At 39.7% G+C, this 25,600-nt stretch overlaps 1 protein-coding gene across 3 annotated transcripts in view; it reads left to right on the forward strand.

Moving 5' to 3' along the window:
• ARNT2 (aryl hydrocarbon receptor nuclear translocator 2) overlaps positions 1–25,600 on the forward strand; it is a 185,329-nt gene that overhangs the window by 60,624 nt on the left and 99,105 nt on the right. For all 3 annotated transcript variants that reach the window (XM_044979469.1, XM_044979470.1, XM_044979472.1), the window contains 3 exons: positions 9,099–9,210; positions 14,757–14,804; positions 22,974–23,187. In XM_044979469.1, the coding sequence (XP_044835404.1) occupies positions 9,099–9,210; positions 14,757–14,804; positions 22,974–23,187 (374 nt within the window). The remainder of the gene's footprint in view (positions 1–9,098; positions 9,211–14,756; positions 14,805–22,973; positions 23,188–25,600) is intronic.

Consider the following 25,600-nt stretch of genomic DNA (forward strand, 5'->3'; position numbering starts at 1 on the left):
GCACTAAGGATCCTTCTTTATCCTTTGAACAATTGAAGTCCAAGCAAATTCTCTTTTAACCTGGAGGGTAGCTTGCTGGAAGTTGTTGGCAATGCCATTGTACATATCTGTTGGAGAGTGATGCAAGAAGTGCCACCTTTCCGAAGCCGGAAGCTGTTAGTATGCTAAGAAGAGAGGAATGAAAAAAACGGGAGTGAGGAGAAAAGGATGAGAATTAGAGAAGAGATGAAGGTGAATCAGTGATGAACCATTCGCTGTGGAGGTAGGAAGGAGTCAGGGAGCAGGAGCACATAGAAGGTGGTGCCTACATATTTGTGTGCAATAAGGTTGAATTTTCAGCCTTTAATCATCACAGATATGTTGGGGATGAACAGAGAGAGTTTAAAAACCAGAAGACGGCCCCCCAAAATCATGATTTATTCTTTTGAAAAATCCTATGAGTTTTAGGACATTAACATATTTATTTTGGTGGGAGGTGGATGAGGGGGTTCTGACTCATGATTGTTAAACTCCTGGCATTGGCAATGCTGCTCAGCTTCTGTGGTTGGCAACTTCCCCAGTTTACTCAGGTGTTTCTCACTCATCAGCTGGGAAAAGAAACCACCCTCTCATTTCACATAGTCACCAGCACTGATGGCTGTTACTGTGAGCTGAATCAAACTGTCACTGCAAAATGTGTTTTTTTTTTGTTTTTGTTTTTGGCCAAGTCTGCACTAGAGCATGTTTGGCAGTATAAACCAGGTTCCCAAGTGAAATAAGCTACACTGTTAGGGTATGTCTACACTGCCCGCCGGATTGGCAGGTAGCAATCAATCTATCAGGGATCGAATTATCACGTGTAGTGTAGACGTGATAAATTAATCCCTGATTTGCTCTCTAGTTAACTGCTGAACTCCAGCTTGGCGAGGCAGAAGCAAAGTCAACGGGGGAGCCACAGCAATCGACTCTGCACCGTGAGGACGTGATGTAAGTCGAACTAAGATACGCTATTCTCGTAGCTGAAGTTGCGTATCTTAGGTCGATTCTCCCCCCCCCCCCTCCCCCCCCCCGTGTAGACCAGGCCTGAGAGACACTGTTATGCCAGTCTAAGTGTGCCTGCAGTAGGGCTTTTGCTGATATAGAAATGTCACAAAAAATCACACACTTAACCAATGTTACTATATAGTTAAAAGTTTTTAGTATTGACCTAGCCTTGAATTATGCAGTTTTGAAAACTCTGGACTATTAATCTGATTAAAACAAAATATAGAAATATTTCCCAGTTTAGAAAAGAGAACTATTTAGAGTTGCGAATAGCTTTTAGTACAGCATGCTACAAATTGCACAGGAAGCAGAAGTAGTACACTTAGAGAAACCTACAATATGCACATTTATGAGCACAGATCACTGTTGCATAGGCAAGGATGTATTTTCGGGGCCAAATGTGGGAAAAATGAGGCTTCAGGCTGCATATAAAAATGTACATGGAACTGTGGAAATTGTGTGAGCTAATGTAAGTGTAGAATTGCACATGGACCCATTTTATTTAAAAATTTGGCACCTAATTTCCCAGTTACATCTACAAACATCTTTTCTAAAAATGCACTAAAATAATTAATTTCCTTTGGGACAGTTACTTAATGTACACTTTAAGTGTTAGATAATTATTTTTTTATGATTTTTGGCAGTTTGCTGTAATGGTTGTAGAATAATAAAATATATAACTTCCTCTGTCCTTTTATGAAGCAATTAAAGCAGTTTCTTATCTAAAATTGCTGTTTCATAAGTGAAGTTTGTGTTTCTCATTGTAGAGCTTGGCTCTGATACACTGTTTATTTGGTATCCTATAATATTCTAGACTAGTAAGCTTTTATTGGGCCAGGTTCTGCCCTTGGATACATATCCATAAAAATTATTGAAGTCAGTTGGAATAGCACGTTCTTATCCAAGGTCAGAAATTGCCACATAAATAGCTTCATGCACTGATAATATGGGTTTTGTTTTTACTTTTAAAAGTAGTATTTCATATCCATGCCTCAAGAATGACGTATCCTTTCACTTGATAAGTTTCAGTTATAGGCCAAGATTTTTTTCACAAGTGGTTAGTTATTTTTGGGTGCCACCATTTTGGGTACCCAGCTTGAGACAACCTCCAGGGCCCTGATTTTCAAAGCACCCACCCACCCTCTGAAAATCAGGCCCCATTGAGATGTCTCAGGTTGAATACGCAAAAATTGATGTCGTCCCCCCCCCCCCCCCCAAAATAGCCCAAAGCTCTTTGGGGTTTCCTGATGCTGCTGAACTACACTAACGATACTCCAGCTCTCCTGCACTCTTATTAAGGTTCCAGGACTGCACATACTGCCAAACGTGCTATAAAAACAGATTCATTAAGAATCACATACTTAGTTGCATGGTTTAACATTTTTTTAATGTGCAATTAACATTCACCTGTGAATCCTAAAGATGATAAAGCTCTTACTTTAAACTTCCCCCAAATGTCCCTTTAATAATTGTATATAATAGAATACGTCATATTATGCACAATAGGATAACAGGAGAAGCTCCATAAAATACAATGCATCTTGCTGGAATGAAAAATGTAACAAAATAGTGCCCATATTATATACTTCGATTTTTTTAAAAATTTATTAACTATTTTCCAGAACCTGTGTGGTTAATGTAGAAAATGTTAGTAATTTTGCTGCAAGTAAATTGATCAGTATGCAAGATGGTTGTTGCTGGCTGAATCATGGTCCACAGTTAAGGTAAACAGATCTGTGATGACATTTTCTGAGCAGAATACCAATGCAGTTGTATTTCTTCCCAGAGGTTTCTGATGTTTCTCATATGCGGATAAAATTTATTTCAAGAAGGTTTTAGTCACAGGAAAGAAATTCTTCTGTAGAGGTGGGATTTATTATATTTATTACTTATTTGATATGATAATTGTGCTGAGTTAAGAGCATTTAAAGGTTATTTCTTCTTTTGCATATCCTATGTAATGGCAAATTTTTCTGACCTGTTGTCTATTTAACCTACCTGTCAATGGTATGTATGTATAATAATATTAATAAAGTTGTAAAATAATTGTATTTTAAATTTGTACTGCTGTGTGGAATTTCTCTGGGTTTTTCTTTCTCAGTAATTAACATGCCAGAGTGATGTGACTAAATTTACAATTAGATTTTACTGAAGGTGTTCTGAAATATTCTTCATGGTGGCTGTGTTTTCACCTGGCAAGTTCTGAATTCACAAATGTGATTTTATTTTGTTCCTCTTAAATGTGCCTGTACTAGGTGGTAAAACCCTTTGTGATCTGTTAGTGGTTGTATATCTTAATTCTTCATGATTTTGAAAAGTGTATTTGTCCATTTCCTAAAAAAGTTTTTTCCCTTTGCCTTTGTAGAACGTCTAAAATATTTTTTTATCGGTTTCTGCTCAAGGGACAGGGCACGTGTGTTACGCTGAGATGATTGACATTTCAGTCAGTTTGTGGACTGGCAGTCAAATCTGTAACATTTATATTTATATAACTGGCCTCTCTAAGGCTTATGTGATGGAGCTGAGGGTGCTGCCGCATCCCCTTGCTTGAAGTGGTTTCCGTTATATACAGGGTTTACAGTTTGGTTCACTAGCTCTCAGCACCCCCACTATAAAAATTGTTCCAGCACCTCTGCTCTCAGGTTTAGTCATGCACTGATATTTAGTTCTAATGTAACCTCTCTATTACAATGAATTGTAAAGAATTAAAGAATACTGGAAAGAGCATCCTCAATGGTCCCCTAATATTTAGTAGCATATATTGCACTTGTCACAAGATTTGAAAGTTGAAGTGTTTCAGAGCCCATTGAAGTCAGTGGAAGGATTGCCATTGATTTCAATGGGCTTTGGATTAGGGCCAGTGTTACCTATGCAGATCATGCATGTCTTGATCTGAAGCAAAGCCTGTGTAATACACTGACTGAAAGTAATGTTGGGTAATGGCCATTCTAGATGAGAGAGAGAGAGTGTTCCTTTGGGAATTTCAGAGCTTCGCAAGAAGCAGAGGTTTCTGATTGCAGTAGCAGAATCTCCTCCTCAGCTGGATGACACAAACTGTAAAGATGTGCAACTGGTCAGCTTTGCTCCTCTGAAATCTCTGTCTAAAAGCCGTAAGCATGTACTGTACTAGAGCTGAGCTAAAGCTTCAAAATTCAAATCCAGATCTGCAGGTTGAATACTCAGAAGCTTGAGAGGTGTTTTGAATGTGAGATTTTGGGGCTTAGGGGCCCAAGTTAGTTGGTAAGTAACATTCCAACTAAAAAGAAAAGAAAATCAGTATTTCCCCCCTACAATCCAATCCAGTGATCTTGCTGCACTAAGATTGCTGAGTCTTAGTTGTTGTGTTGGAGGATAGCACACTAGATCATTCTCAGCAGTAAAAAGAATTGAAACAGGTTGTTGTAAAAATCACATACATATATTTACAAATCTATTTACAAGAAACCTTCAGACCAAATTTTACCTGATTTTGTGTTTCACTTTGTGGAGTAAGTGTAACTTTTATAAGTAACATAGACCTAAAACTTTATAATAAAGACCAGAACAAATACAAAACATCTTTTATTTGGAGCTGGAATTTTTGTACATTTGTAAAATGTCCTTCATTTCAAAAGATCCCAAAGCACTTTGGCATGACCTACATGCAGCACCAATGAAATACAGCCATATTCCATAAGTGGGGAAGTGGCAGCAAAGAGGCCTATAGCCATGAATATCATTCTAGACACAGACTCACAAGGCCGATTCTGTCACCCTTGCTCTCACATTGAGTAGTACCGTTCTTGAATTCATGGGACTACTCATGGACTGATGTACAAGTCAACATGAGTACAGGTGGCGGGATCAGGCCCGTGGATGACGGAGATAGAAGAGAGGTTTAATCTGTCACTGGCGATTATTCCCTACTAAATGAGTGTTTTCTTGAATCCTAATTTTAAGGCATTTGGATACTATTTGGCTGATTTTTGGCTTTCCGGGCCAGAGCTCCCCAGCTCCTCTGCCTTTCCCCAGTCCTGCTCCACTCAAGTCCCCGGTCTCTGGCTCCCTGCAGCCAGGCCTTTCTCCCTCTACAGGCAGAGGGAGACTGTTGAGCTCCTGGCTCCCAGCCTTTTTGTACAGGCCAGTTGTGGCCTGACTGGGGCGTGGCCCAGCTGTGGCTGCTTCCCCAATCAGCCCAGGTTTTAGAGCTGCAGCCCTCTCCAGGGCTGCTTTCCAGCCCTCCCAGGCAGGAGCGGGTGTCCACCCTGCTACAGACCTGAAATAAAGGCCTCTACCTACCATGCCTGAAGTCATTTGGTTAAAATCATGTATTATTAACAGATGATCAAGATGCCAGCAAAAAGCCATATTGCTTGATGAATTTCTACCACCTGAGCTGAGTGGAACAAGTTCACCATGCTGGAAACTTCATGGCCATGTAGATTGTCCTTGCCTCACAGTTCTGAATGCATTCCTATGTGGTCATAGGCAGAAGAAGCAAAGTTATCCAAGTTGCTTCTTAGCAAGGTCTGCTTCCTCTTAGGGTCTGCTCACTACATCAGCTGGTTGTTTGGAAACTTCTGCCGGATGGAGAGGACAGTGAAAAGTGGACGAGCACTATTTTCCTTCTCTCACATCTTACGTCACCTCCTTCCCCTTTGTATTCTGAGGGATCCTTTTTGGGTTGAGATTTGTCGGGTTTAAAAATAACAGAAGGGCTGAGGAATCTACTGTATCTTCTGTCTTCCATTAGTCTTTGCTGCTTGGTAGAAAGCCCTGTAATGCTGATTGCATACAGTCTTTCCTAGGATGGGAAAAAAAGAGGGTCTCTAACAAACTAAATTCCTAGTGAATTATTTTGCCTTCTTAGCTTTGAAGCCGAATACCCTTATCTTTGCATCCTGAGACACTTCAGCAGTGAAGTTAATGCTTGGAACAACTCATGAGGGGCAATTACTGCTGATTTTATTCACATGTGTAGTCCATTAAAGTCAGTGGGACACCTTGAGTAAGCAAGGTGAGCTAGTTGGAATGCTGTCAAGGGTGGAATGTACTGTTGGAGCAGTGGCAACTGCATTTCTTGTTAGTAGAAAGACCATTAATTAGATGCTACTTATTCTATAGATTTTTAAACTCTTTTGGGGTGTAATGTGCGGAGTCCATTCTGACCCTCTTACCCTCAATATGTCATTTCAAGGTGCTGTATGTGCTTTATTTTGTATCAGAGGAAAATAGTGCTGTACAAATGCCTCATCACAAATGAGTGTTCATGTTTCTTTTCTGGTATTAAAAATAATAAAGGATATTTTCACATTTATTTGAAATTGTGTTAAAATATCCCTTTTTTGCTCTAGAGCTGCATGCTGGTTAAAAGAGCAGTCCTCTTAGTGGTGTGTATTTCTGTGTTTCTCTTAGTGAGAAACACACTGTAAGAAAATACTTATTAGGTTTTTAAAATCTGCTTTAACAAATGAATCAGCAGAGCAATAGAAGATGACCTTCAACTATATGTCTCAAATGTGAGGTGATTGTCAGTGTATTTCAAAGATAACTTATTTTCAGAAATAGTGGTTTAGCTTTTATGTTTTTGTGCCTTTGGGTAACTCTACTATGTCATTCTTATGATACTGGAGACACATCTCTCTCTCTCTCTCTCTCTCTCTCTCTCTCTCTCTCTCTTTTTTTAAATAAAATCCTTGAATGCATTTTTGAAGCATATTATTTTAAGTTCCCTGCTCTGTTGCTTCTTGGTTGAAAAGAAGTGCAGCTAATAAAATAAATGTGCTAGAAGAAATTCCTAACAGCAATGAACAGAAACAATGAGACTGAAAATGTACATTATTGAATAATGGATTTGAATAAAATGTCAGGAATGAAGTGCTCTCCAAACATGAAAGAAAATGCTGTTTAAAAAGAGTGGGTTTCTGCTTCCCCGTCACAGTTGGTTTTTTGTGTTAGTATGTTGAGAAAAATAACAGGATTGCTCAAATAATTTGCTTTCTGTTAATAAACTTTCGTAGGCCCAGATTCTTCTCTGTTTTAGGGTTGGTTTATGGCACGTCCCTAAAGCTGGTGTAGGCTGCTCAGTCTAATGTTGTCCATTTGTGGAGTGGAGGCAACATTACAGCTCTGACCTTCCTTAGAAGCCCCTTGTTATAGGATTTCACCTCCCCACCCCTAGAGGTGCTGTTTTGTTTTTCGCTCTGTTATGGAACATCGTGGCTATGGCACTGAGTAAAGAAAAAAGAGAACCCTCAATCCCTGCTCCCCAAATCAATAAACTTCCACTGAAGACCTAGCAACATTTTCAACCAGGGATGGACCAGATGACAAAAGATGCCTTTGCCAACCCTGATATGTGTGGTTCTAAATGATATTTTAAAAAAACCCACAACATTTTAAAATACTGGAATTAATATTTAGGGTTGAAGTTTGCAGTAGAATGCATTTTGAGGGGCGGAGGAGAATGAGGTGCTGTATGTATATGTGAAGGAGAACATTATTTTTTTCTTATCATCCAGTCTCTTTTTCCTCTTGATGTGTGCTCACTCTCAGCAGCTTCCTCTCCATCCTTCCACAAGCTCCAGCCTACCAGCTGTTTTGGGGGGAGGGGAATAGTAATAAAATACATCCAGTTTGCACAATCCAGTTTAACAAAACGTTTTTGGGTTTTTGTTTTGTGACCGCTAGACATTGTGACCTTTGCTGGTAGTATCTCATCCGCAAGCTACAGCAAATAGTCTGTGAAATCTCTATGCTTTAGAGGGAGAGAGAATTTTCATTTAAATCATTTATAATGATTCCACAGAGTCCATACATATACTTAATCCATGGGATAGAAAGAAGGGAAAGAACTACATTGTTCTGTTTTCCTATAGTGCAGTGTTTCCCAAACTTGGGATGCCGCTTGTGTAGGGAAAGCCCCTGGAGGGCCGGGCTGATTTGTTTACCTGCCGCGTCTGCAGGTCTGGCGCATCGCGGCTCCCGCTGGCTGTGGTTCACTGCTCCAGGCCAATGGGAGCTGCTGGAAGCAGCGCAGGCTGAGGGACGTACTGGTCGTCGCTTCCAGCAGTTCCCATTGGCCTGGAGCAGCGAACCATGACCAGTGGGAGCCGCGATCGGCCGGACCTGCGGACGCGGCAGGTAAACAAACTGGCCTGGCCCACCAGGGGCTTTCCCTACACAAGGAGCATCCCAAGTTTGGGAAACGCTGCTATAGTGTGTTTCATTCTGAAGTATAATAAAATGTTTCCCATCCAATTGCTGTCTTTGGATAATAAAAATGCCTTTAAATTCTGTGAACTCAACATACTTTACTAAGGTGAGTGTCGATATCCCCATTTTACAGATTGGAAAAGCATGGCATGGAGATCGGATTAGCCCAATGTCGCACACTGAGGCACTGATAGAGATATGAATAAGAACCTAGAGTGTAAACTCTTCCAGGAAGTGTCTGTCTTCCTGTATTTTTGTATAGCACCTTGCATTTTGGGACATTAATTCTGATCAGGGTCTCTAAATGCTACCAGGACGTAAATAACATCTCCTGAGGCCCAATCTCCTGCTCTAACCACTAGACCTCATTGCTGCCCACAATTACCAGCATATATAGGGTTTGTTATACTTTTAAATATTGAATTTGAATATATTTTAAAATTTTGCCTAATCTGGATAAATTATGCCCCATCACTTATTTCATTTCAGTAGCTCTGCATTGACAAAAAATTCCCCGTGAGAAAGCGTAGGTGTTGTGAAAGACTGCTAGGCTTCATTGGCAGCTCCTGTACAGTAGGGAACAAAAGTACAGTGAGTTAGTAGGTAAATGAAATACACAGCTTCCTGTGAATGCCATGATTGTGTCTCTCTCCAATTGCACTCAGGATGTCTATTGACAAAACTGAAGCTACTGCAAGAGTGTAATGAATTTGCCATCATTTGTACAGTCCCTTTAAACCACAAAGGATAGATTTGTCTTCATTTAGAAATAAAAGGAAAGAGCACTCCACACTGGTTGGTTTTTAAAAGAGCCTTCTTGTGTCATTATCACTGGCTGCTCCTTTCATAGGAAATAACATGATTTTCATTCTGTATTACAGAAATGGCTTCAGATATTCCTGGATCAGTGACATTGCCGGTTGCACCTATGGCAACAGGACAAGTGAGAATGGCAGGATCCATGCCTGCTAGAGGAGGAAAGAGGCGTTCTGGGTAAGTTATTTCATTTTATCAGTGGTGAAACTGAAAACAATGTGCATTCATAAATAAAATGCATACATGTACTAATATGCGTCACAACACTGGCTAGTTGTGTTTTGGTTTTCTTTTCAGCATGTATGTTGTTGTAAGACTGAACCTGCTGATGTGTGTGTATTTTGTTTAGTGATGAGCAAGCCTCAAAAGGTTATGGCGTTATGGATTGGCTAAGCATCCATCAGGGATGTGGTCCTGAAGCCATTAAGCACATTATACTTGCTCAGATGAGTAATCCCATTGGTCTCAATGAGATATCTCATGCAAATAAGTGGAGCAAGATGTGATTCTAGTTGCATATGTAAATTTATCCAAACCTACTCGGTCTGAAAATTGGGCTTGGAATCTCACAACTACATATTTTCTACCTAAATTTCCAGTATAGTATTTCCATTTTCTGCCGTAGGTGCAGAAACCATAACTACAGTCTCTCTTAAGATATTTTGGTTTGTCATATCCTGGGCCTGATTGGAAACCAGGAGTTAAAATGTCTCAGTATCTGAGAGAGATTTGGTTCAAGTTTCTTTCCTAACATGGCTGGAGGTTTTGCTGGGGAACAGGAAATTCTTATTTTAGCCAAACCATTTTTGCTCATTCCTAATGTTGTGTCCTTACGCAGGACAATATTTTGTGGGTTTTTGTTTTTTTTAATCACATGTAGTTCTATGGCCCCTTTCATTGTAATATCTGAATGCCCTCAACATGGAGTAGAAGTATCTCAGGGTTTCACAGGGGAAAAGCGCTTTCTTCTACTTCCCCAAGTAGATGAAATCCAGAGGCCGGTCAGGAGATCATTTTCCTGGAGATTTCGCTATTCTATTAGGGGAAAGCATACACACGTAGATGGGTCTGTCCTATGTTTGCCCCCTAAATATGGCCATGACAGGGCTCGTCAAGAGTAAAGATCCTTCAACTGAGGGGCATCCAATGAGAGAACGCTGATCCAATTCCTGGGAGTTCTCCCCTTGTGATTGTCAGCCAAAGTGTTCTGTCAATTTTAATCGTCTTCTAGGGGAATACAAGAGACAGTAGCTAGGACAGCTGGTCCCAGTCCATATATGAATAAAAACAGGAGGATCTGGACCGTGTCTTAGACCTGGAATTAAATTGGCAGCCAGATGAGGCATGTGTATTTTTCTAAAGGATCTGCTCTTAGAACTTATTTTGAGGACGTTCCATATGGCCTGTGTATACAGGAGATCAGAGTAGATAATCACAATGGTCACTTCTGACTTTGGAATCTGTGAAAAAAAGAGAAAGCTTTAACATCTTTTTAATGACTACTTTACGAAGAGTCTAACTTTAGCTGTCTTGGACTCTTACGTGACCAGACAAATGATCTCACCGCAGAGCAGCAGCCAGGCCAGCTACTAATGCTAATTACTAAGTAGTGACTGCCAAGGATTGATGTTGCTAAATGTGAAGTCTGCTGGTTATACAAAATATTGACTTGAAAGGTAAATCAAAAGGTCGTGGTCCTGAGTTTTAAATATACCATTGTAAGTATCATCTTTTATATGCAGGAGAATTGGATGGGGGAGGGGGGAAGGTAAAAGTTGTTATTTAAAAATGTATTTAATATAAAAATTCTCTGAATTAGATATTGTAGGTTTGCTGCTGTACAGAAGGCAATTTTATATCAGTGCATTTTAGTTCTAGATTAGAAGGCCCGCCCTAAGGTGGTAGAGAGAAAGCATTTTATGTATTCAGACCTCCAGGGAAAGAATGCCTGGTATGTCTGCTTGCTGTGTCTAATGCATTGTACTTTCTCTTTGAACAAAGCTGTAACAAGCATTTAGTCCTTTCCTTACTCCCCTGGTGATGTATCTTTGTACACCTAACTCCTTGGGCACTTTAGAAATGAATGCGTCAGATCAAACGCAAAGGAAAGCAGCCAGCGACATGGCCTTCTTTCCAAACTTTGGTGTCTTTTTGAAAATTGTTTTTTGCTTCTAATTGCTGGTGCACTCTGGCAAAATAATTGTTGTACAGGCTTGAATATATGCCAGTTTAAGCTCATTGTCTGTCCAGAAGGTGTTTCTGCAAGGTAAGGATTCCATTCCATTGACAGCTAGGAAATACGTTTTTCCTCTCTGTGGATTATGCCAAACGTTTTGTGGGGAAGAAAAAAAGGTAGAAATGCATAAGATACTCCATTGATGAGGGCAGTTAGAGTATGTAGACTTATTTAAATTTATTTCATTTGCTTATGCTGATTTGTAAAGCCCTTCCCACTGTAGGCACTGGCTATATTTCAAGCCTCTTTCTTCTGAGTTGTTTTATTTTTGGCTGGGTATCTATTTCTTTTAGGGCTCCACTGATTTTTGGCCTTAGGTCAGCAGGTGGTTTTGCCTTTGCTATGATGGGCCCTAGGATGTGAAACGTGTTTTCTGCCCGCACCCTCAAGGATAGCTACCTCAAACCATCTTTCTCAATTTTTAAACATTACCTAAAATCCATTTTCTCCTGTCTTCCCCGCTCAACTTACCTTTTGTGTTTCTTGCTTGAACGGGTTTTTAACTTAAAATGTTACTATATTTTATAATTCTTGTATTATTTATGGCACCCAAGAAAGCTTTTGCATGGGGCACTTTATAAATATAATTATTACTATCTGGCCTTTTCACAACAGCTGAATACTATGTTAAATAAGAAAACAAGATTTATTCTTGTCTCTTCAGTATGAGAGCCCAGGATAGCATATTCTGAGTCCCTTTTAAAAATGGGAGTTTTAAATGGAGACAAAAGGTATTATGTCATTTGTCTTCTGGGAAGTTACTTCTGCTGTATTGCTGACATGCAATTTACTCTTTCTGAATAGAGGAACTTATCTGTTGGGTAAGGTGAGTTTGGAATATTTTTTACGTGCTGTGCTGTGTTATGCTAAAGGTTAAATAAAACTAATTCTTTATCTTTCTGGGTTCTGCCTCATTCTAAACAATACATATTAGTGGAAGACAACCAGTTAGCATCTCTTACTTTTAAACCCAGGGTTTTTTCAAGATGATCTGAGTTTTTCCATGTCATATAATTAACATAGCTCTGATTTCCACTTCTACATTTTTAATTTTAAGAACAAAGACCAGAGCTGACATTAATTTTGTGCAGCATTTTTACAAGTGTTCTATGAAGTTAGTTTAATTGCTTATTTAAAAGAAAAGCATTGTTTTACATTTGGAATAAAAACGCAATTATAGTGTAACCTAACAAAGCGATATGTATACATTAACGTCTAGTATGGTAAAGCCTGATATCACAGCTCGAGGCACTTAGATACTACAGCGATAAGGACGGTATAAATGCCTAGATTTATTTTCTGTTTGCATTCCAGTCACCCACACAATGTGGTAGGTGCTGGCTATACATATGACTGATTGGCAGTCTTAACTCAGCTCTATCTAGCTGGATAAATACTTGCACGACTAGTTTCACTTATTCCATTGGGATGAGTCCCATGAGTAAGGGCTGCAAGACCAGACCCTAAATACACTGTTACCAAGCTTTGCATATTCCAATAATAATAAACTGGACCAAACATAATAAAGCTGGGATGTTATGCTCATGGGAAGATCCAGCTCTCAATACCCCCCACACCTCCAAACCCCCGAGTGTGTTTTGGCTGGGATCTGGAAAAACTCCACCAAGATAAGAGCCCCTTTAATACCTCTCCACCAGGGAAAGGATTGGAAGCGCTACACAGTGAAGCATGCTGCAGCTCTGACCCATGTCTCCCCAGCTGGTTTCCTCCAGGGCAAGGGATGTGTAGCACCCGCAGTAGACTTTTGACTCTCTCCATTGCGCTTCAGTTGCCAGTGAGGTTAGGGAAGGATTTGCTTCATAGACAAGGGTCCTGCAGTTGAATCTTCATAGACTGACCCCTGTGCCCGTAAAGAGCTCTTTTGACTTCAGTAGCACCAACTTAGGTGAAAGGGTCGAAATCAATTGCAGAGACAAGGATCACAGGAGAATTTCAACAAGGTAACATGTACGTTGTTAGAAATATGTCCCATGCAGCTGGTCTGAGCACATTCCGAATATTTGGAGAGCCCCCTACTGAAGGCAGCATTGTTATGGAATACCAGATTGGTCATGAAGTTGTAAACAATATCTCTTTACAACTAGCCTTGCTGGCCACTGGAGGTCACTGTTGCTCCACAAAAATAGAAGTGATTCTGAAACAGAACTTGGTAATGATCAGAAGAGCGCAACATGATTTTCAGTGAAAACATCAATGATAAAATCAGACTTCAACCAACCTAATACAGAAACCACTTTTTTTTTTCTATGAGACCTTTTGGGAAAGTGGTTTCCTGACCACTTCCTTTAGAAATGAACAATCACTCTTGCCGTCTGGAAGTATTAATGTGTCTTTTCTAATGAGATTTTCAGTTCTTGTGATTATTTTTTGTTTTTGTTCTATTTGTACATAGGTTACTGCCATCCAAAGAAATCTTTTAGAGGGCATCTGGTCATTTACATTGTGTAGTTCATCATTTATATTTTGTTTTTTTAGTTTAAAAGAAGTTATTCTACGCCCAGAACTCACTGTTGTACTCTCTATTCTTTAATATAACTTTTAATTTAAAAAAAAATATTTTTTTTAATTCAGTGAAACATTTTTTAATATGAAGACCTAAATAGTCTTTGCAGTTTCCTTTTGCCATAGCTATAACTTATCGCATTTATTATCATAACAAACTTGAGGGCATATGGAATCCAGAATTTCCTTAAGTCTTATTGCAGTCATAAATTTTAGAAAACTTAGAAGTATTTGTGTTGCCTAACAAAAAGTTTTGTTTTTTTTTAAATCCGATGTTCCCCATCGGTAAAGCTGGTATAGCAATGCTTGCCAACCTTTATAAAGTATAGAAACATAGCGATGTAAAAATACTTTCTGTTTTAAGTAATAGTGTTGTTATTACATGACTTTGTAGTGGCTAAAAGTCACTAATTCATTTAATCTAGGTCTGTAGGGATTGAAAGTCATCAGCATCTAAGGGCTCCCTGATGACCTATGTGAAATGAGTTGGTGATCTTGGTTTCTAATGAACAAATCCAAAAACCACCACAGTTACAATCAGTTAGGACTAATTGGCAGCCAGTTTTAGCAGAGGCCAAGAAACTATTAGTTGTAGACATTAATCTACTGCTCCCTCTCACTGTTACATGTGAACTTTCCAGGCCTGGGTAAAAGCATGTGAGCGGGACAGTGTGGAGAAGCCTGTATGACTGTTGCCCCCTTCTGTATTATGTGGATAACAGAACTTCATTATGTATCGGCCTGACCCAGAGAAGCCCACTGAAATGCATGGAAAGACTCCTATTGATTTTCAGTGGGCTTTGGATCAGGCCTGAGGGCTGCTAATCCAGCGCACTTCAAAAGAACTACATTTCACTTAAAATTAAGAAGAAAATAACAGCAATGCAGATTTTTGTTGACAATGTTAATTTAACTCTTGGCTTATTAAATAATGATTATTTATTCAAAAATTTTGCTTTTTCAGAATGGACTTTGAAGATGAAGATGGGGAAGGTCCCAGCAAATTTTCAAGGTGAGCTTTTATAAGTACCTGGCTAACTGATTGGCTTTTATGATGCAGGAAGACAACTAGTAAACTACTAATATTGACAAAACTACAGTCACAGAGGCTGAAATGTGTTTGGTGTCTCCCAGTGCTAACGGATTGGCTTGAACTGCATTGGCAACATCTTCTGTGTCAGCAAATTAGGCATACCACATTCTGGAACATAATAGTAGGTTGATATCTACTAGGTCTCAGCCCACAGAGTGTCAAGCCCTGCAGGAACTATTTAACGAGCAAATTTTTTCAGATAAATCTACTTACTTTAGTTGTTGCCTCACGACACTCAGAATGCATTCTGCTTCATCCCATGAAATGTTACATATATCACAGAAACAATTTCAGATGAGGAAATTTGTGACTTTTAGTTACAATATTCCAACTTTGAGAGATAAGTGCTCATTATTCTTGGTTGCTGAATTTGTCTTTCTGCTGCTGAAAATAATTTTCCTTATTGAATGAGTTTTATATTGCTTGTGATAGTTCTAATTTTTAAATTGATTATTAAAATATTCTGCTAGATTCTACTTTCAATATTGTGTGTGTGTCTTGAGCAGTAATATAATATTCCAATAAAGTTAAAACAAAAGTTAAGTGACATTGCCATTCTTCACCTTTCATTTCACTTTTGGTTACATTGTTTTCAGTTTCCCATTAGAAAAATATGGGACACGCCGTGTGTATTGAGAAGCTCACCACTATTAGGCCTGGTCTACACTGGGGAGGGGGGGTCGAACTAAGGTATGCAAGTTCAGCTACGCGAATAGCGTAGCTGAACTCGAACTACCTTAGTTCGAACTACTCACCCGTCCAGACGCCGCGGGATCGAAGTCCGCGGCTCCCCCGTCGACTCCGCCACCGCCATTCGCGGTGGTGGAGTTCCGGAGTCAACAGGAGCGCGTTCGGAGTTCGATATATCGTGTCTAGATGAGACGCGATATATCGAACTCCGAGAAGTCGAACGCTACCTGCCGACCCAGGCGGGTAGTATAGATGTAGCCTTACTCACATTGCAGTTGGAAACATGATAACAGCCATGATTAATCACAGTTGTCATTAATAGGGTTCTAGAACAGTTTTTCTGCCTAATATTGATAGTGATATTGTGTTAGAACCACATTCTAAAACCGTTTCATGACTTACCTAGTAAGGTCAACAGTAGCTCTGTTTAGCTAGTGCTGTTCTCAGAGAGGATATCCAAATCCACCTTTTTGAGTGGTATTTTAAAAATGTGAGTGTTAAAGTCTGTGAAATTCTTTAAGTGCCTTCGGCAGCAGCTACAGAAGTAAAATATTATTATACCGAGCTGATTTGTGCATGCAGATATCTGTTCGCATGCGAAAATGTAGGGTTTTGTGGGAATAGCGGTGCATATGTACTTTGCATGACACCACTCGTTGCCAGAGCCTTAGAAAATTTGACCCGGTGGGTCCTGTTTTTATTTTTATTGGAACCAAATTCTTATCTAACATTAAATTCAGGTGCTTATGTATCTGAAGACAGAATTTGGTGCTTAATGGTTTTTAGTGCTTCAGCACCTTAACTCTGTACTCTTTTTTGGAAAGTGCAACATTTTATTTTGTTTCCATCTAATAGCATTCGCTATTTAGAGATGCAGGCACTCTCCACTGAGCCTATCCTTTTCCTTTATGTTTTCAGGGCATGACCACATCCCAGAAAGCAAAGTAAAATAGAGGAAGTAGCATTTTATCTTGTAGTCAGTACAAAATAAGGGCCTGATCCTGAGATTATTGGCATGAATGGCGACTACAGGATGAAACCTTAAGGCAAAACACAACACTTCAGTCCTACTTGAGCTCTATTTTGAGGATTTAAATATGACTCAATGAAAAAGGAAATGTGAGTGTAGGGCTGAAAAAAAACTGGCTGGAGGGCTCATGAGACAATTTAGTACCTACATGTACTTTTAACTTACTTAAAAAAAAAATTGTCTACACTTCAAGTTAATGGTGACCTTTTAAGTTTTCGAAAAAAAGAAAAGGTTATTTATACTGTACTTCCCATGAAAGCTTTAAAGGATTAAAGATACTAATAAATTAAGGTGTGGTGCCTTTGTATTTATCATGGCAAAGCGACAATTATAATATAGAACTAATGCTCTTTATTTTCAGAAAAGCATTTAGTGCTATTATTGAGTTCTTGACAACCCATAGTTTTTGGCTTATTTGTCTCAGCTTTTCAAAAAATAAATATTCATTGGGACCAGGTATTTTGATTTATTTCCAACAGTAAGATATCTTCTTTTAGCTATTGTTTTATTTCTTGTCCATATTAGGAAATACTGATTCCAAATGATGAATATATATTTAGAAAAGAGAGAAAGAAAAAGGGTGACATAAGTAATGTTTTATGCCCCTGACTGCCTTTTAGAAAACACTACAGAAAGGATAAAGTCCTAGCTACATTTAAGACAGAGGTGAAACTTCCATTGACTTCAGTTGCATTGGGATTTCACTCAAAATATTTAGTCTAATTTAATTTATAAATTATAATATATAACATGATATAATTTATTATAAATTCCTGCTACCTGATTGACCATATTTCAGTCCTTTAATATAAGAGAAAATAAGAAGTTTTATTTCCTGTATTTGACATGTGAACATAACTCTATACTTGTCTCAAGAACTCTCACACCTAGGAGGTGTCTATACAGTTATCCTTTATTTCTCTATACAACCCTCAGTTTATCTATCTAGATCTTTTTTTAAAAAAATAGGCCCTGTATGTAAAACTGTTGCATTTACACCAACTGAGGAGCTGGCCCTGTATATAAGATATATAACTCATGAGTATAACCAGATTTTGGGAGGCAGGGGGAGTTTCTAGTGATCTTAGCAAGGGATCATAGCTGTACACATGAACATTAAACACTACCTCTATGCAGAAGGACACTACACTTTTTTGCTATTGCTTCTGATGCAAAAGCAGAATTCCACTTTGTTGGAGGGCATGAGAAGGGCACCAGATGTGGAAGGCAACTTTGCTACATCTGGAACAGAATAGCAAGCACATAGATGTGCACTGACACATGTGTTAACGCCTTCATTGGCCTAGAAAATTAAAAGGACTGTGGGAGTTGGGAGGATATCTTATGCAACCCATTTTAAACTGTTCCTTTTCTTTCCTATAACTTTATTTTTGGCATGTACATATTTGGGTCTATGTAGAAAGTTAACTTTGCAAGTGTACAGAACATTTTAATTGTAGCATATTAACAGCTTTTTATTAGTGAAATATTCTCTTTATATATAATAACCTTTGAATAGGATTCACTGAAGAGAAGATTTGTGCTTTTAAATTGCTCAGGCAATAAACAGAAAAGATGCCTATTTAAGTATGATTGATTAATCAGTGGTAGTAACCCATTAATACTCCTGCTTGAATAGTAGGTTTTAGGCTTCTATCCTCTGTAGGCTGCAACCACTAGAATGCAACAATTATACACTCTAGGGAGGTTAGTATTGGCTCAGGTGTAATACTATTTAGCCTTCTGAAATCTATACACAAGGAAGTAGGTCTGAGATTCAGTCCGGAAGAGGTCATTGGTGATATCTACGCCTTATGAAATGACAGACACTTGCACCAAACACAGTATGTTATTTCTAATACAGGGAGGTGGATGGTCATCTGGTCTAAATCCGTATAGCTCCATTGACTTGAGTGGAGCTATACTGACTTACGCCAGCTGATGATCTGGTCCAGGATCTCATAAAGAATACTTGGTGGAGTGTACAGTGTCTGTATTAATGCTTTTTGCAAAGGTGTCCATAAAATAATGAACTGTTTTTGGATATCTCTGTCTTTCTACAATTTGTATGTGTCGTCACTGCCCTCTACTGAGCGCTATGGGTAGTGGATGCAGCCTTTCTGAAGATATCTCTACTACAGCTGTGCAACCAGGAATATTTCACGGGTTACTCTTAGTAACAGACTAATGGCGCTTTGTACAACTTTATCAAGCAATAAAGAAAAAAGCTCTAATATTTTAAGTGAATTTTGACCATTGTCATATTAATACACAAAAAGAGAGTTTTTAACAACTGGTTCCTGGTCATTCAAAAAGTTTCACCAGAGTCCCCTTTTCCTTTCCGTTCCATCATTCCCATATTATCATGCTTTTCTTGGTATAATTTATAGTAGTTTGCAATTGCAAGTGTTGTCTTGGCCATCTACTTTGTGTTGACTTTCTAGTTTTGCATAAGCCTTTTAAATTTACCTATCATATTTTATTTACAGGTATGAGGATGATCAAATCTCTCTGGTGATAAGGAAAAATTTGCAAGGTAGGCGTGTTCTGTAGAGATCCTCTGCTGAGAGAAAAGAAGGGGGATAGTCGTATCCAAAATTTCTCAGTCTGTGCACCTTAGCTTAGAGAGCTGGTTATTTTGTTTCTAGGTGGGAAGATGATCAAAGTACTGCTGATGCATAGAGGATGGCCAGGTAGGAACAAGGAAAATCACATACGTTTTGCCCCTTTTATTTTACATGATAACATTCCGACTGATCACAAATCAGTAAGGTTCACTTATCTGGAGCCTGATCCAAAGCCCATTAAAGTCAATAGGAGACTTCTCATCTACTATTGACTTTGGGGACTTTGGATCAGCCCCTTAGGGCCAGATTTAATACCCTCAAAAACATTCTTTAAAAACCAGTTAGGAATTATAAATCCGGGACTCCATCTTCTAAACCTGTTCATGAATGTAAATTTCCAGGATCTGTGTTCCTTCTTGCTATCTACTAAGCTCAACTTTAGTGAGTTCCAGGTCAATGTCAGATTTATTGGTTTGGTCAGACCCTTTACTGATCTGTGGATTAATGTAATAGTTTTAAAGTTTTAAAATAATAAGTAACATGGAATGTTGGATTTTTGTCACTGTTTCCATGCAGTGGGTCCTGTTGTCCGTTGGTTACTCTGTATGTGATTGATTGTTTTTAACTATGCAGTGTGGTTGTAGCAATGTCGATTCCAGGATATTAGAAAGACAAGGTGGGTGAGGTAATATCTTTTATTGGACCAACTTCTGTTGGTCAGAGAGACAAGCTTTTGAGCTCACACAGAACTCTCATATCTAATCTCTCTAGAGTATCCTGGGATTAACACGCTACACCATCTCACTCACAGACAGTTGAGAATCTGAAAGAGGTTCTTCATTAGGAAGAATGTGATAAACAAAGTATACGGTAACCTTAACAAAAGAGAGAGGTTGTAATTTATTGAACCATTAAAGGCTGACATTGCAATACACTTGTTTGAATTATATATTCATTGATGCTTTACTCTTAAGTAAGGCAGCATGTTTGTCACAGAACTCACAGATTCCGTGACTTTCCATGACCTCTGTGACTTCTGCAGTGACCAGTGGTTCGGGCCAGCAGCTGCAGTTTGGGTGTTTGGGAGGGGGTTGGGGCAGGAGATGCGAGGTGGCGCTTACCTGGGTGGTAGTGGTGGGGGGTCCTCCAGCTCCCACCAGCATGTCCCTGCAGCGCCTAGGCGGAGTGACCAGAGAGCTCTGTGCGCTGCCAGCGCCCGCAGGTGCTTCCCCCAAAGCTCCCATTGGCTGCGGTTCCCGGCCAATGGGAGCTGTGGAGCCGGCGCTTGTGGCAGGAGCAGTGCACAGAGCCCCCCAAGCCACCCCTCCCTATAGGAGCTGCAGGGACATGTGGAGCTGGGTAGGGAGCCCCGCCAACCCTCCCCCCCGACCCTCCAACAGCAGCAAGGGTCCCAGGTTGCTTGCTGCCGCCCACCTCCCCCCCCGCACCAGCGGGGGTCCAGAGCCATCCCCCAGTCCAAATTTTAGCTAAGGGTATATAGTACAAGTCATGGACAGGTCACGGGTCGTGAATTTTTGTTTACTGCCCATGACCTGTCCCTGACTTTTACTAAGAATACATGTGACTGAAATGTAGGCTTATTCATAAGGTCCTTATTGATATCAGTGGGAATTGTGAATGTGGAAACAGAACTCTAAAATGTGTTGATTCTGTTACAGTGACTCCAACATGTAATACCTACATATGATACTCTGCACATATGATGCATCTTCCAAAGCAAGACAAGCCAATGCACTCCAGCTCTTCTAGATGTTCTATGATCTTGCTTATTTACTAGAGTATTTCAAAGGGAAACATAGCAACTAGGATACCGAACCTAAATTTAAAAAAAAAAGCTTAGCTGTGAAAAGTGGCTGAAAAGTATTCTGTACTTTGCTTAGTCCGCTTCCATGAGTCACTCCCTAATTATTCAGCCCTGAGTTATGCTAAATCAGAATAAATTAATCTCTTCCAATACTGCATGTTGTACCTATCAACGTTACTGGATTCTCCATGTGGTAATCTGCAATTTCACATCTTGTTGGATCAATCAGTAATCCCATAAAAAAACTCCATACAACTCATTGAAATCAGTGGAAGAAGCTGCTTTGACATCAGAAGTGGCATGCACCTTTTCCTGGGCATGCCTGTAGGTAGTTACCGCTTTACAGGTACAGTATGCTGGTGCCATGTCAAAAAATAAAGAAATGCACCTCTATGATGCCGTGTAGTTTTCTAGGTTCAGTAGGTCAGTTCCTCAGCTGATGTAAATTGGTTCAACTCCATTGACTTTGATTTACACTAGCTGAGGATCTGGCCCACACATCCTAATTTGTATACAATATTGACAGCTGATAATCGAAAAATCCTGAAATGCAACTGGCCAACTCAGTAATATATTTATTGTTACGTGCTGAGAACTTTGGAAATAAAAATTTAAATGAGTCAGTGATCGTCCTTGTTGTAGGGTCTTGGGAAGTGTGAAGTGGAGGGAAAAAAACCCCTTAGTTTACTGGATACTCTTTTTCATAATTTGATACGTGGACTGAGAGCAGTGTTTTGCCATGAAAATTAATGTCTGTATGCTAAGGCTGGGGTTTTCAAAGAATGGAAATTATACATCTAACCTCTCTGAAAATCACACCCTAAATCCTGAAGTCTTTACACAATTTTTAACTCTATTATTTATCAGGTAAAATTCCCATGGACTTTAATGATAGTTTTGACTGAGTAAAGACTTTAAGATGTGACCTTTATAATTATAAATGTTGTCACTCATGGAAGACAAAGTAAAACCAAAGCTTCTGATAATGTTTTCTTTTGAATATTTTTTTGAGCACAGTATTGGTATTCAGGAACTCCTGAATACCAATCCTTTTTTCTAATCCCAGCTCTAGCTTTCTTTGGCTTCCTCAGACTTTCTTTGAAGCTATAGTCAAGTTATTTAACCTCTGTGAAACAGGGTTATTGTGAAGATGCTCTAGGTATCTGTGTAAGTCTCATTGAAGATAAAAAGCACTATATTAGTGTTGAATATTGTCATAGTTATTTCATTACTATAGTTAGTTGTTCTCTTATATAATTACCTGTTCAGTGTCTGGCAAATCAGGACCTACTTTACCTTTAATATTTGGTTTAGATATTGTATTTACTTGTTATGCAAAATATGGTCCCAATCTTGCAATCTGATCCCTGAAGTCTGGGGTGGGGGAGCATAGAGGTTGAGGTCGGCTGCATAGGATTACAGAATTGGGTCTATATCACCATAACAAAATTTTAGTCAAAGATGTTGCTTACTGTGGACCTGAAGTCCATGGAGGGGCTCCCACTGATTTAATCAGAAGCTGGATCAGGTTCTATATTAATACAAGCAACACCTCACTAAAGCCCTTACGCTAGGAGGCACAGAGCATCTCTTGAAAGGTGGGACTTCCCCTGGAGTTGACAGCCCTCAGCACCTCACATTCTTTTCTGTCTGCTGCTCTAACCCAAGTGAGGTATAATTGCTAGGGGGTTAGAGCTAGTAGCTGGCAGTTCAGAAAGCTGGATTCTTTTCTCCGCTCTGCCACTGACTTACTGTGTGACCTTGGGCAAGTCATATTTAACCGTCACATGCCTCAGTTTCCCCACCTGTAAAATGGGGGATAATAATGCTTACCTTTGTAAAGCGCTTTGATCTCCTTAGATGAAAGATGCTACACAGGTGCAAAGTATTATTATTATTTATAATACCAAATGGAAATTCCTATACTGATCTTGTCTTGCTTTGTCTGTTGGCTTGATCTTTCTTTAAATGTTTAGGGAGAATCATAGTGAAATTGAAAGACGCAGGAGAAATAAGATGACACAGTATATCACCGAGCTGTCGGACATGGTGCCCACCTGCAGTGCATTGGCCCGTAAACCCGACAAGCTGACAATTCTGCGTATGGCTGTTTCGCACATGAAGTCTATGAGGGGCACCGGAAATAAATCTACTGATGGGGCATATAAGCCTTCTTTCCTAACGGAACAGGTAGTTGCTTCATAAATGTTATTTCTTCCGGGCTAAATAATCCTGTTATTTTGAGAGGTGGGATAGAGAGGTCAGTTTGTGTTTTCCTTGCTTCATTTAGTGAGAGGCACACAATCCCAGGTGTGAGCACAGACAGATTTGGAGAAAATTCAGATTTGGATCTGCACTATGTGGCTAGCCTCCATCTGTAAAAACTCAGAACTGGAGAGCTTGGATCTGAACTTACGAAACTCTTCTCTAGTTTCCTTTTGGCTACAAGGAAGAAGATGTAACTGGTATTTCAAGGGAGCCCAGGTTCAGCCTTATCCACTGGAAACGCCTCATGCCTGCTGGTACTTTTGAACCCAGAGGGCTGTAGCTTACACACTTTTGCTCTTAACAGTAAAGTTCTTATATATGCAAAGAATGGCTTGAAGCAATACATATTTCTGTTAGACAAATACCAGCAGCTGCTGAGCTTTCAGTGCTCATCTCTCTATGTACTTTTTATGATGGGTTTGGCCCCTTTGGGGTGTCTCGTGATGTGCTGGGGTGCCACTGAGTCAGACTATTCTGCCAGCCTGGGTCCCCTTTACCTGGCCTTGCTGGGTTAGGTTCACAAGCCTCTTCCAGCCGAGCACAGGCAGGGCTGCACCCAGCTGCACAGAGAGACAGAGACCAGCTCTGGAAAGATTCAGCCTTAGGGGCTCACCCCAACAGTCTGGTGCCCACTCCCTTTAAGGGGGACAAACCCAAAGGTTTTAGGAAATTCGCCCCCTCCCTCAATGTGGAGGGAGATAGGCACAACTCCTTGCCCTTCCCCCGCCCGTTAGAAATTACATAAACTGGGTTATATTATAAACAAGCAATACTTTTATTAACTACAAAAAGTGAATTTTAAGTGAATATAAGCGGTAACAGACAGAACAAAGCAGATTACTGACCAAATAAAGCAAAATATGCAAACTAAGCTCAATATATTTAAGAAACAGGTTACAAAATGTAAATTCTCACCCTAAATATTATTTTAGGCAGGTTCCAAAGTTTCCGTGGTTCAGAGTTCCAGTTATTTATTGTCAGACTGGATTCCTGTCTCAGTCTGGACTCCCCCCTCCCCCCCTTGCCTTCCCTTCAGGTGGCTTTAGCAGTCTGTCGTCTTGGGCAGACAGGCCGTGGAGAGGAATAGTCCCGTTTCCTTTCCTCCCCACCCTTAAATAGGATTTTCATAAGGCGGGAATCCTTTGTTTCCCAAACTTGACCTCCCTTCCCTTCCAGTGGAAAGTTACGAGAAGTCCAGGTAATGTTTAGTTTCAGGTGACAAGACCACCTGACTCTGTAGTATCACAGCATCCATGAGTCAGTGGCAATATGGAGCGTTGCAGGAAAGCCAAACCTTTCCACAGTCCATTGTCCTTGCTGATGGGCCATCCATTGTGGTACTGAAGAGTTAACAGTGGGCGTCACCCAAAGTAGCATAGTTGAAATACAGATACATAGTCAATATTCCTAACTTCAGATACAGAAATGATACAGGCATACACATAGGATAATCACATTCAGTAAACTATAACCTTTCCAATGATACCTTACAAGACCCATCTCTTGCATAAAGTACATCTCAGGTATGTCATATTCGTATCGTAAGCATATTTTTATAAAGAATATGGAGTGAAACATAACACTTTTATCTTGAGTCTCTCTAAATTTGCTTCTGGGGAACTGCAAATATTGTCACTTGACTCGTCTTCTTACCTCTGTGTAAGCTTGAAAGCCTGTCTCTCAGCAACAGAAGTTGGTCCAATGAAATATATCACCTCACCCACCTTGTTGCTCTTCTTTAGGGCAGACTAGTCACTTTTCATCGTATCATTTTTTTTTGAGGCTTACAGAATGGCGCACACATTTTTTCTATTTCCAACTGTGTTAATAATGGATTTAAAATGGGGTCATAAATCCTCTAGAAGTTGCAGCTAATATAGCGGGAGGTGGGCCACTTTAACAAAATCATCTTGTTTTTAGTTGGTGTTTCAGAAATTGATACACTGACGCTGTGGTGAAAAATAAGATACATGTCAGCACAAGCATGTAGTTTATTAGCAGTGTTTCTGATAGCTGTGACAGCTCTTTAAGACAATGGTATCAGTTTACCAGACTAAGATCTCTTCCTTATCACCCAATACCATCCACCGTCTGTTCAATTTTGTGCACTCCAACCCACAATGGAGCTTGGAATTTCCCTAAACTGTATCTTGCTATCTAAGCTCCATTGTAGGTCAATGTGAGAGACTCAATGTGAGATGTACAGTGGGTGGACAGCAGGGTCTAGCACAGACCTGCATTGTTTAGGCACCCTGTCTCCACCATAAGTAACAGTCGCAGAAGTGTGAAGCAGCAGTACTCAGAGACCCTTATTTAAGAGACAGATATTTAATCA

This window comes from Mauremys mutica, chromosome 11 (genome assembly GCF_020497125.1).
Source record: "Mauremys mutica isolate MM-2020 ecotype Southern chromosome 11, ASM2049712v1, whole genome shotgun sequence".
Taxonomy (NCBI): Eukaryota; Metazoa; Chordata; order Testudines; family Geoemydidae; genus Mauremys; species Mauremys mutica.